General features: G+C 36.9%; 1 protein-coding gene across 4 annotated transcripts in view; it reads right to left on the reverse strand.

Annotated features, from left to right (window-relative positions):
* The window catches only part of LOC127636418 (double C2-like domain-containing protein beta), a 286,639-nt gene that overhangs the window by 29,933 nt on the left and 243,009 nt on the right, over positions 1–13,697 (reverse strand). For all 4 annotated transcript variants that reach the window (XM_052116897.1, XM_052116905.1, XM_052116888.1 and 1 more), the window contains one exon: positions 4,700–4,774. In XM_052116897.1, coding sequence (XP_051972857.1) covers positions 4,700–4,774 — 75 coding nt within the window. The remainder of the gene's footprint in view (positions 1–4,699; positions 4,775–13,697) is intronic.

Consider the following 13,697-nt stretch of genomic DNA (forward strand, 5'->3'; position numbering starts at 1 on the left):
GGAGAGATGCTAATTATGCTAATGTACAATCATTTGTGAGGGCACAATAATTCTGTAATTCTTGATAAGGATTCATGTTTCATTTAATTCCTTGGTACTGTAAAGTAGATTAACCCAAAACACATATGGTGATTAAAGCAGAAATGATTAACGCCCAGGTTTTTGTTTCATCTAGCATATCTGTGAGGTGTTTCCTAATTCTAATGGGATAACTGTGATATCCTCTCCCATTCAATTTTTCAGTAACCCTATGAAGGAGAGTTCAGTACTATTGTAGGACATATGATCCATTCAGAAGGAGAATGACTTAGAGGAGTCATATGTTGTCAGCTGCTAAGTGGATTGCTGGCAAGATGAACAGATGAATTATAATGAGGGGCGTAATAATAGGTGGCACACAAAGGTTAGTCAGCAACAAGGTTAACTGGTTAATTTCAATAAAATGTCTGCCACTTATGTCACCAGATAAAATTGCAAAAATAATTACTTTTTTAAACAGGTTTCTCGAACACTCTTCATTTGATACTGGTTGAATAGTCCCACCCCAAACTCGCATCATTTGTTGAGCCAATGTTGCTATGCAGCACAGAGTCATAGTGTTTACACTTTTCAGGAGAATTGACCTACACATTTCTTATAGTTGCATGTAATAGTTGTGTTATAGTATATCGTTTCACAGTTGCATATAGTCTGCATATTAATCTGGGATAGGATACTGTATTTTAACATTGAAATACAGAATTTACACACTTCAAGCTTTAATGGATTAGTTCACCCAAAAAAGCCCTGTGTTGTTATAACCACATATGTCTTTCTTTCTTTTTCTAAACACAAAGCGAGAAATTGTGAAATGTTTTGTGCTCAGTGATGTCACACAATGGCAGTTTATGGTGATCATTTCTTCAAGCTTCAAAAGAATGCAAAAGTTGAATTTAGAATTGTAATAAATTATCAAATGAAATGATTGTATTGAAAGCATACGATGAGCTTTGGTGAGAGGGGAGAAGGAAGTCTGGGGCCCGCTGGCGACATGGCGTGTCCAAGCAAAAACTCATTTTGTTTATCTAAAAACATGTCCGCCACAGCGATAGAAACAACAGAGCACAACACAGCTGAACACAAATCAGAGAACCGAACTTATTAAAAATGTCTGATAAGATGAGCTTGTAGTCAGAGAATAGATGCATTTCTATGCCCAGACTCATTTGTATGAAACAGAGTACTCAATCAAACTGAGAGATAGAGGAAGCGGGAATATTTCTCCTCCATTCTGAACTGGTGAGCATTTGTGACAGACCTCTGACTGAAGAGAGCGATACCTCGGCAAAAACACTGACATTCTTGGTCACAATCAAGTAGTTTTTGACCGGCTAGCGAGATGCAAGCTTCAATATACTTTTATGAGAACGTTTTTTGACTGGTGCCATTTCACAGCGAGCGGGGCTGTACCGTGCGAATCGCACAATAAAAACCAAGTGATTGACAGAATGTACTGTTGCTCATCTCGAATGTACTGTTGCTCATGTACTGTTGCTCATCAAACTCTGATTAACACAGAAAATATACCTTTTATCATATTTAGTTTGCCATCAGGTTAGGACAGGGTGTGACTGTAGCTGTCTTCAGCCTCCTCTGTCTGTCTCTCTCAGTTTGATTGAGTACTCCGTTTCAAACAAATGAGTCTGGGCAAAGATATGCATCTAGTCTACATCTACATACTCATCAGACATATTTAGTATTTGTATTAGTTGACATATTAAATTCTGTTCTCTGTTTTGTGTGCAGCTGTGTTGTGCTCTGTTGTTTCTATCGCTGTGGCGGACATGTTTTTAGATAAAAAAAAATGCATTTTCTCTTGAACGCCCCATGTCACTAGGCGGCTACTTGAACTTGCTCTTGTGCAGTCTCATAAACATGCAGAGGAAATGTATTAATACAATTCCAGTGGTAAAATCTTTATTTTCAGAAGCAATATTATACACACCTACAATATAATATATTTAACCACTGGAGTCATATGGATTACTTTTACGCTGCCTTTTGAGCTTAAAAGTTCTGGTCACCATTCTCTTGTAGTGTATGGACCAACAGAGCTGAAATATTCTTCTAAAAATAAAGTATCTTCAAATCTTCATTTGTGTTCTGCACATCTGGGATGGCATGAGGGTGAGTTAATGATGAGAGAAATGTCATTTTTGGGTGTCTATTCATATAAGTAAGGTGATAAGTTACATTTACTATAGTCATAATTTAAGTAATAACACTGTAAAATATTTAGAAATTTGAGAAAAATGTTTGGCTCAATAAAATATGCAAATAATTGCTCCAAAACAGAAATATTAGTATTGTTGTGATAGCAGCTTAAAGTTTTCAATTAAAATGAAAAATATATATATTCACTGCAAACATTTAAATGTGTTCAGTTAATATGTCAAGTCGAACTGAATAATTTGCTTTGGCCAACCAAATCACAGAATGCGTAAAATGCATTATGCGGTCAGTGGAGTCTGGTGCTGCTGGGTGGAGAGCGCGAGCGTTGCCAAGTCCATAGACACAAACAAACGTCGGTTCCAAGAGAAGAGAAAGACCGCCATCATGAGTTTCAGTAAATGAGCAGTAAGTATTGAGTACCTTGTTTGAGCTAACTGCAGGACTCATTCTGTAACTTTAACATACTGTAAGTTAGCTAGACCAGAGTCCCGCCAAATTTTTGTGTGGTTCGCTCTCCACATTTACTCTCAATGGTTTCATGGTAACATTTTCAACTATAGATTAATCCCATTGTCATCTGCTAGCAGCTTATGATTAAATGTTGTCATTGAATATAAAAATGTACCCTGCAATAGACATTTCTGTCATAACCATTTGTGGTCCAGTACAAACTGTTGAGGAAAACTGAGGCACTTTGAGTTTCAGTTAGTTGAGTGTTGTTTTTATTCTCATTCCACATCTGTGTGAACTGAAATACTGTTATGTTTGCTGAAAATAAGCAAACCAAATACAGATGGAGTGGGTCAGTCAGAGCTGCTTTAAGACTGCTTTAAACACCGAGTCAGATCGTTACTGAAGAGCTGAGAGGATCGTTTTTTTATTATTTAGCATGAAAATGAACGTGTATCATAAACTTTGAAGTGAGCAGGATTTCAAGCAAAGATTTAAAAAAAGAACGCCTAGCCATATAGATTTTTTAACTTGAGTAGAACTGGTAACTTGTCATTTTATCAAATATTTCCCTATGTCAAAAGTGTTATAAACAATGTTAACGATAAATCACATTTATTTGATTTATTTATTGGCAGGTTTTTCCATACTCCTTACTCCTTGGAATTACTCTGAATGAAAGGTATGTCAAAATGAAACACTAAACCATGAACATTAAAGAAATGAAAGACCAAATTGTCCATTTTACCACCAGACTCTCTATATCTACTAACACAATTGCTTAGAAAATGTGCACAAACTTTGTTACAGCACTGTATGCTTAAAAAATTACAAAAGCTGTGTGTTTTTTTATTTTTTAAAGATTGTAATTCACTATGTCTTTATTCACAATTTTATCCCGTTACAGATGGCAGACTTGAGAGCTCAGGGAAGGCCCACTGCTCTTCTGTGTCTTACCTTGAATTTGAGAGAGCAGGACTCTATTTCAAAGACCATTAAATGTTCAGTGATAAAAGCTGAAACCACTGAAACAAATACACATTAGGTGTGTATATATATCAGGTGAATACCACTTTGGTGAATTAAAGCACCAATTTCCTTCCAAAACATCCAAATCTGTACATTGTTCCAAACTTTTGGCAGCCAGTGTGTATATTTAAGCAATATCACAGGAGCAAGAGTGTGATATTGCTCATATACAACAGTTCAATGAACAAGTATATTTAAAGAAATTAGGAAAAACTGAGGATGGTCATAAAAACGCATTTGTGCATGGTATACAAATATATACATATACACATATACACACACACACATATATATATATATATATATATATATATATATATATATATATATATATTCCATTGGTACTGTGAGAAATATATATTTTTCATTGGTACTGTGATACATTTTATGATTAGTTGAACCCAAAAAATATGGCTACTCAAAATGTCATTGGACCAAAACACGAAGTTTTTCCAATGGCTCAAAATAAAAATTCTGATTGAGCCAATGTTAAAAGACTGTTGCCACAATAGAGAATAGTCAATTCACAGTACTGTCATTGAGCCAATCGAAAAAAGAGAATGATTATGATGATCAATAAATTATTAACAATTTACTGCCGTTGCCTTGTAATATGGAATTATGTAATCTATAAAAGGTAACTGTAGTTTGATTACAATTATTTTAAAATGTAATTTAATCCAATTACAAGTACTTGGTGTTTGTAATCTGATTACAGAATACAGATTACATGTAATCCGTTACTACCCAGCACTGAATATAGTGCCTCACATGTAAAGTTTAATAGTGACCTCTGTGGGTGTTGTGCAGTGATATACACAGTAGCTTAGTGAATCAGTGTTTCACATCATAGCTGTTACTATATTGTGTATTTTAGCACGGCTGGAATGCTGTATTAAACAATCAGTACACAGGAAAATCATTACATTAAAGCCTACGAATTATGAATAACAACCATCTTTGCATTGTATAAAAACAATGTATCTGCTAGGGGTAAGCAAGCACATACCTTACTGGCTCCAGGCAGCAGGTGCAACTTAACATAGGGATCTGACAGCCCATTGTGATCCATTGGTTTGAGTCCCTGGGAGAAAGAAAAAGAGAGGTGAAAAAAAGAGTGACTTGTGAAAAACAACCACCTTTAGACATTCTGTGAATTCAAAAGTACAAAGCACCTTGTCAGCCTGACTCATGAAAAGGCTTTAGATATACAATTCATGTCAAAATCTTTCCTTTTCTAACAAGACATACTGTTTCAGATCCATCCAAATAAGCTAATTAAAAACGCTGGAGGTGATGCCAATCCATGACATCAGAAGCACTCTCCTGAAGCTTTTAGATTTCTATTAAGAGACATTTTAGTATGGATAAAAAGCTCAGCCACTTTATGTCATGCAAAAAGCTCAATCACTCTGTCAGGATGGCAAAATAACAGAAGCACAATCACCCAAAAATTACAGTGAGCAATTGTGTTGGTGGAAACGGATGTCACATTTTCACTTAAAATTCAGCTACATTTGGAGAGCTGTGAATTTTTATTTTAAGGTCCTTACTAAAATTATTAGCAGCATAACTTTTAGTTATGAATGTAAAAACACAATAGATCACCAAACAGGTAAAACAATTTTAAGTATAAATGTTTGCAACACATAGTCAAATGATTATAACAAACAAATTAATGTGTCGCTGAATGTAGCCGATTCTCTGTTAATTTAACTGATATTTAAAATTTACACTGAAAACTTTAATTTCTTTACTTGGAATTTAGAAAGTAATACCGTGAATGCAATACTGTGAACTATAAATACCACATTATACCATGAAATCGTGGCACCGTTACATCCCTAGTTTTAGCCTTGGTGAACCATACATTCATACAACATCCACAGCTCTCGGTCTTCCACCTGAGATTGAACATCAATATCTCAGAGCATCAAATGTCATGGGGAGTATTTAAGAATAATGCCATATAAATTTGATTTTCGATGAAAATTTATCCATTACATTCATGAGCAGAGAATGGCATTGCTGTTTCTGAGCAACCTTTACATGGAAGTATGTTTGATTAATGCAGCATATGTCACACAATGTGTGGATCTACTTATGCAGTACAAACAAAGTCCCTTTAAAGCAAGTCGGTTCACTCTGTGGCCATCTTGGGAACGCCCCCAAGCAGCTATTTTCTTTATTGACAGGCATACAAGTACAGCTTTTATCTACTTGAATTGGAAAAGACTAAAATCTCCAAAATGGTTTACAAATAAATATTTCAAATGTGTCCAATTAATATGCATAAACTTTCTGGAGTAAACAAACTATCAGAAGGTGATCATCTCTTTAAACTGGAAGTTGGGACTTCTAATCTAACAGCTGCCATATTGAGCGTTTGAATTTCTCGTGTTCATTTTGGTCCATCTTCTCCCCCTAATACCACCTATAGTAAAAATCATGGTACTAAACTACCTGTTAGATAGCTTCATATTATGATTTAGGTCTAGTGTATTTTAGCAACAGCTGAACTAATCTTGAACAATAAAGTCAAAATGAGCAACAGACTTTCAGATTTTAATATTGCATCAGCTGTATTACATCAACAATGATTCCAGCTTTATCATATTGTGCTGGTTATTAAATATATATCCATGCATCAACGATGCATTTCATTCCCCAACACTTGCACTTTCTCTCAGGTAAGTTTCCTGTAAGGTCCTTCAGACGGCCCCACACACTCCTCTGTGCAGTCATGTGTGAGATGAATATATCTCATAGGCCCAGAGAAGAGCAAGTCTCACCAACCCAACACACGAGGGCTGTCAGAACCACAATCCTTAATTCGTTTTTCTGCTTCTCTGAGCTATAAAGTTTAAACTTGTCAAAGATGCGTGCTGAGACTTCACACCTCGCTCCCCCCTCTTTTGTTTAGCATGTGACTACATGGAGGAAGAGCATAAAAACATAAATAATAATCAGTGTTGCATTTTACACAACTACAGACACTGAGAAATAAAACAAATGAACATGAGGGGGTGTGAGAAAACTCAGTCTCTCTAAATATTTCTCTGCATGGGCAAAGGAAAATTGCAGGGGTGACTGAACTGGTGACTGAGCAAGGGTAAATGCAATTTTTATCTTTTTGTCGTTTTTGAACTTCGCCAGCAATCGTCCCCATTCACTTTCATTGTATGGAAAATAACACTCGTTTTGTGTTTAACGGAAGAAATAAAATTATACGAGTTTGGAACAATATAAGTGTGGGTAAATAATGACAGAACTTTCATTTTGGGGTGAACTTACCCTTTAAACCAAAAATTATAATCATTTGTATACTGAATTGACAAGCAGTTGACAAAGGTGTCAAAGTAAATATGTCTTGCGTTGTCTCTCTTTCATTCTTTCTTTCATCAAGTTATTTTTTCGAGCTGGTGGCCCATAACAAGGACAGAATATAGTGTCTCGATTTGGATGTCTGCAGTTAACATGCACACCGGTGTCATCAGAGCAACAAAGTATTTTTCATAGATCCACAGGTTCGCGCCGCTCTATGTGCTTGTGTTTGTGAGTACATTTGTGTGTGCGTGCACAGACTGCAGATGGTCGTTCTCTTTGAAGATGCTGCAGGCTGAAACAGTCTCTTAGGTCCACTCCACTATAGAAGAGGACTGATGCAACAGTCATAAAAAGAGGGCACAAAACAGAACCGTGCTTTCACTATACTATATATTGTAGCTCAACTTCATGTATACACTTTAATTGGACCTCAATTAACATCTGTTTTCTGTGTCACGCTCAACATGTACTTCCTCAGCTGACATCTTTCCTTCAAATATTCGATTAAGCATGGTGTCAATTATACTTAAACAGACGGATGAAAACTGTAGATCGACTACACAAAAACCTGATGCAGTTTGATTATAACTCTTACAATGAGTTGAACTCGAGATCCATATCAGTCTGATTTGTGAACGAATCATTCAATTTTGTAAAACCAATCAACCGATTCATTGAAATGATTTTACATTAAAGAACCATTTACTCACATATCAGACATTACTGCTACTTTTATGGACACTCATGAACGTGCCAAGGAGAGCTAGGGCTGATATCGAATGTACCACTTTTATGATACTGTAATGATACTTTTGCTTTTTGTAAGCTTGAGAGATTCAGTCCCCATTCACTATATTTGGATTTAAAAAAAAGCGCATCCAGCACAGAATTTCTCCTTCGACTTTATTGTAAATAAATGATGACAGAATTTTAATTTAGCAGTGAACTATACCTTTAATGCTTATTGTAACAGCTGACCTACCTACTGCAGGATAAACAGAAAACAGAAAAGTGGGGGTCTCCTGAGCAGGCCAGTCAACAATGAATGTGTTTATGGAGCCTCCTATTGCCATGTTGCCATTGAATGGATAGTTGATCATAATTATGGAGAAGCAGGAAAAAATGACCAGTGTGAAAGATGGGCGGCATGCATCAGTGAGTTTGTGTGAAAGCCGTTTATGCGCCCACTCATTCATAGCTCTTTATTTACTGCTGCCAAACAGACACATGGCCTTTCCCTTCCCATGTCCCCATCAACAGCTAGCTAGTCAGATCTTTTTCATTTCACAAATTACATCTCTCTCTCTGCTTCCGCATAAACATCCTGTTGGAGATCTCCACTTAAAAATGGTCTCCACTTAAACATGAAAGAGGCCAGATTCGGTAAAAGGAAGGGGTTGGTCGAAATCAAGTGCGTTGCAGGAGAGCAGATGGAGGTTCCAGCACAGATGACTCTCAATGGGAGAGAGTTGTAAGGGCTCCAATTGCCACTGAGCCAACCTCATAGCCATGTGCCAAAAATGCATAAGAGAGAAACATTAGTTCAGGCTGAGGTTGGGTGTGGTAAACACAGGGATGGAGAACATGAGAGAAAAAATAAGAGTAGCATGTCAATAAGCAGCAGTGTTGTGATCGCTTCTTTAAAACTGTAGTTTGCTAGGCTAATCAATCAAGCTACTCATAATTTACAGTTAAGCTTTAGTCAAGCTATTCTTCTGAAAATGTTGTTGGCTACATCAGGGGTTTTCAAACGTTTTGATGCCATTGACCTCAAATTTTGATGATCTCCTTGTGAAGGACCACCTTCCTAAAATGTAAAGGCAGCTATATTTGTGTACAAATGTTTATTCATGTATAAAGACACATTTTTACTATAAGAAAAACAAGTATGATATCATAAAGACTGTCATTTGTCAAATTAGATAAATGGCATTTATTTTGTCATTACACTAAATAAAAATAAATAAATAAAATACAATCTTTAAAATATTTGCTTTGTATAAAGTTCACTTATGGTTGGGCGATATGGCCAACATTTTTATCAAAATATTATTTTTCATATAGTTCAATATCTATATTTATTACGATATACATTTACATTTGCATATTGTAATTTCTTTACATTTCCAAGTTAGCAGAAGAAAAGATAAAATATATAAATAAAGACAAAACAGTCTCTACAAAACTAAATTTTACATTTAGATACCCAAGCATGGGGGTATAAAAGCCCTTGTGACTGAGGAATGATACTGTATGGGGGTTCAGGGGTATCCACTTAGAAAAAATTTATAAAATGTTGAAGTCTGAATGGACCATTTTTATACTGTCATTAAAGTGAGAAAGACTAGGCGACCAACTAGTAATTGTATTGTCTTTCCTTGTAAACCATGCCAGAGATGATGACATCTGATTCATTTTCACAAAATTAGAGCAGAAATCTATTTGTCTTTTAACATGCTGATAAATAAAGCTAAATTTAGAGGGAAACATTTTTATGGTCTAAAGGCGCTTTGGAACCACGTTAACTTATGCGCTGCCTCATGACTACTCACATGTGGGGAAAAGAGGCAATGGGTGTGGAGTAGGACAGGGAAAAATTAAGCATGTTCAGTGCTAGAGAAAAATATTCAAGAATACAGAAAGATCAGAGCTGATGTACACAGCACTGTTGTTTTGTTGCGCTGATCACTAGAGACAATGAAAGGGCGCAACCGTCGTCATGAAATCGAATTCGGCACAGCCTAATTGTTAGCAAGGCAGCTACATTTAGCAACTTAATACAGTCTGAGAAAGCCGAAATGATCGTGTTTTTAGCGACACACACACCTGATCATCTAAATGTACTGTAGAACATAGGCTACATTTAGAAAATTACTCACAACTTATCATGATATCTTTGATATTTGATCCCGATAAATATCGCGATTGTTTTATCATCCTGGCCTAAGTCCACTTTTGTATCTTCTCCTCACTATCAGAGAAATGTTAGATGTATAAACCTGTAGAGAAACCTTTATAACTCAATTCAGATTTGTTGCCAAGCAGCTAAACATCTGCACAGTTTAAAAATGAAATCCGAATCTGACATGTACACGAGACTGTGTGACCCGACGCTACCCAATATGTGTTTACAAATGAAAACAATGGAAAACAGAGTAAATGCTTGCAAAAACACATTCAGTATGAAAGTTCCCCAACTCGTCCATTCGTGTGTCTGTGAGAGCATGTGCACAATAGAAGGTATTATCAGGAGTGGGTCAGATTTCAGACCTCTTAAAGTAGCTCTTTTGAGCAAGCCAAATTTCATGACTAAAATTATCGCAATTCTAATCTCATGATCACCACATGATTTGCGTCCAGTCTTTAGAAAGAAGTATTACACACTTATAATGTCAAATTTGACAAATGTTGACTTTTTATGATAAGTCAGGCTTTCCTATGCCATAGTTGAGAGAGAGGACAAATTTAAGACAAAATAAAAGACTAGAAAGAGCTGGAGGTAGACTCCTATCAAATTAGCCCACTGTTACGTATACCCTGTCTTGTTTCAATGTTGCCCTTTTGTTTGCCATTTGTCACTTTTGCATTCCTTAGTTTTCACTTTTGTCCCTTATGTAACTTTATAGTCTCTTTGTTAGCGTTCGTGTTTTCTGTCATTGTTTTCACCTGTCCTCATTAGTTTGCCTTTTGCTTCTGTTAATCACCTTGTTATCTTGTTTGAGTTCTGTTTGTTCATTGGCCCCTTTGTCCCATGTTTATGTATTTATACCCTGTTTCTTTGTTCAGTCCTTGTCTATCGTTGTTTGGTGTTAGCCCGGTATGTGTTCCCTGCCAGAGTTCTCTGTTTGTTTTCATTGTGTTTTGGTTTTCAATTTTATGTTTTATTTCCCCATTGAGGGTTGTTCCTTTGTGTTTTCTTGTTTGTTTATTTAATAAAAGTCCTAACTGCAATTGGATCCGCATCTCCTCGTCTGCCTCGCTGCTCAAGCATAACACCCACTTGCAAGGATCTTTTATATTCTTGTCTCTATACATGGCTCAGATCCCTCCTTTAGTGTAAGTCAATGGAAATTGGATGTTTAATCATCCGCCAGGCAAACATCTTTCAACAAGTTGCTTAAAAGTAATCTCACATGTCTCCTCAACACACCGCACAGTAGTACGCCTTAGCAAGCACCACTAACTCACTAAGTAAGCCATTCGTAGGTTGACAGCACTCAATGGTTTTGATATTTACCAAGAAGGGGCAGGGCAGGAATGTCCTGAGGCAGGAAGGCAGGTGTTTTGAAAACAATATATACAGTACTGTGCAAAAAGTCTTAGTTGACATTCCCTTTGCAAATAGATTCGATAGAGAACAAGGAGCCCTACAACAGGTGGTATGGACCCATAGAGCCCGTATATATAATGTATTTAATACACACCTCACATAGTTTATGGATTTATGGATAAATAAAACAGTGAAAGACAGAAAACCGATCAAAAGGATGGTGTTGAATAGCTGTGTGAGGGTGGGAAAACACACATTCACTAACACGAATCTGACTCATGGCTACTGCAGCCTTCAGGTCAGACAGAAATTCCCAAATGAGTGTGAAAGCGCCCAGTGGATTCATCTTATTCTTTAGCCATGAATGTATGCATGGGGGCGAGACATGCCCACGGACACTTCTGGGTCCAAAGCTGCTCTGAAGACCATATGCATATAAACATGTACCCACCCACACAAAAACAAATGAGAGAGATGCTGTAGATCTACACTGTGGCGGCTCATTCACTATGCAAGCTCTCTGTTCAATTACCATATGGTAGAGAAATGCACCTTTACACATTCAACAAATTTCTCCATTCATCATAAATACTTAATAAAAAGCCTTTATTAAAAATTATGCTTAAACTTGCCATGGGCAAGCACTTTATCTTAATAGAAGATACTCTTGATAGTGGAGCAATGAATAAGCCAACAAAAAAGGAAAGATGCCAACAAACAAGGGATCAAATAATGCTAAATGTGTCACAGGCAGTTTTATATCTCACAGAACAGATATAAGTATGACACATAAGGAAAGACACAGATGGGAGTCTGTTTGGTTCTTTGATCAGGTACAATGTTCTAGTAGTCACAAATACTGCAAGGACTAGAATGTATATAAATATGCTTTGTTCATACTGTCTTCCACATCATACAAAACTGTTCTTACAAATCCTAAATCTTTAGGACCTTTCGGATTTGACTGTTCAAACTTTCATTCTATCATCCAGTGCGAGTGATAAAACTGGATACATTTGTTCAGACTGTGTAGTCAATATCCTGTATATGCAGCAGTGGCCAAAAGTATTGGCAGTGACACAAATTTTGTGTTTTGCAAAGTTTGCTGTTTCAGTATTTGTAGAAATTTTTTTCACATGTTTCTATGGTATACTGGAAAACAATGATAAGCATTTCATAAGTTTTAAAGGCTTTTATTGGCAAAAACACTAAATATATGCAAAGAGTGAATATTTACAGTGTTGACCCTTGTTCTTCATAACCTCTGCAATTCTCTCTGGTATGCTGGATATCAGCTTCTGGCCCAAATCCTGACTGTTGGCGATCCATTCTTGTGTTATTAGTGCTCGGAGTTGATCACAATTTGTGGGCTTCTGCTTGTCCACTCGCCTTTTGAGGATTGACCACAGGTTCTCTATGGGGTTAAGATCCGGGGAGTTGCCTGGCCATGGATCCAAAATTTCAATGTAATGATCTCTGAGCCACTTCATTATCATTCTTGCCTTGTGACATGGTGCTCCATCATGCTGGAAAATGCACGGATCATCACCAAATTGCTCCTGGATCGTTGGGAGAAGTTGGTCTTGCAGGACGTTTTTAACCCATTCTTTATTCATGGCAGTGTTTTTGGGCAGAATTGTGAGAGAGCCCACTCCCCTGGATGAAAAAAACCCCACACATGGATGCTTCACTGTTGACATGACACAGGACTCATGGTAGTGTTCACCTTTTCCAACCTGCTGCCAATATTGAGCAAGCTCTGTCTGCACTGGTGGTGACACGAGGTGACACGAGGAGACAGTCCTGGTGCCTGCTGGACACTCTGGGACGTCCTGAAGCCTTCTTCACTGCAGTTGAACCTCTCTCATTGAAGTTCTTGATGATCCGGTAAATGGTTCTTTCAAGTACAATATTATTTCCTTGCATGTGAGGCCATTTTGATGTAAAGCGATGATGGCTGCACGTCTTTATTTGGAGGTAACCATTGCGAACAAGACCACAATGATTGGAAGCACTTCTTCCCCCTTTTATAGTAAACAGTCTGCTCTTATAATTCAATCAGAATGATAGAGTGATTTCACCTGACTAGTACTCTTCATTTCACTAAAATGATTAGTGAAATTATGTTAGCTGGTCATTTTGTGCCATGGCCAAAAAACAGTGAAATTTGGGTTTTTGTGATAAAGTTAATATTTTTGGCCAATTAAGCTTTTTGCAATTATTTAAAATGCATCTGATCACAAAACTTTGCAAAACACAAAATGTATGTCACTGCCAATACTTTTGGCCACGGCTGTACAATTTGGTTGCCATAACAATCATCAGCACAATGGCAAGAGACGTAAGAAAGTAGCTGTCATTGTAGAAAGAGGGAATGGAAAACTGAAAATGGTGTCCCGAATGATGAACA

This window comes from Xyrauchen texanus, chromosome 4 (genome assembly GCF_025860055.1).
Source record: "Xyrauchen texanus isolate HMW12.3.18 chromosome 4, RBS_HiC_50CHRs, whole genome shotgun sequence".
NCBI classification, from domain to species: Eukaryota; Metazoa; Chordata; class Actinopteri; order Cypriniformes; family Catostomidae; genus Xyrauchen; species Xyrauchen texanus.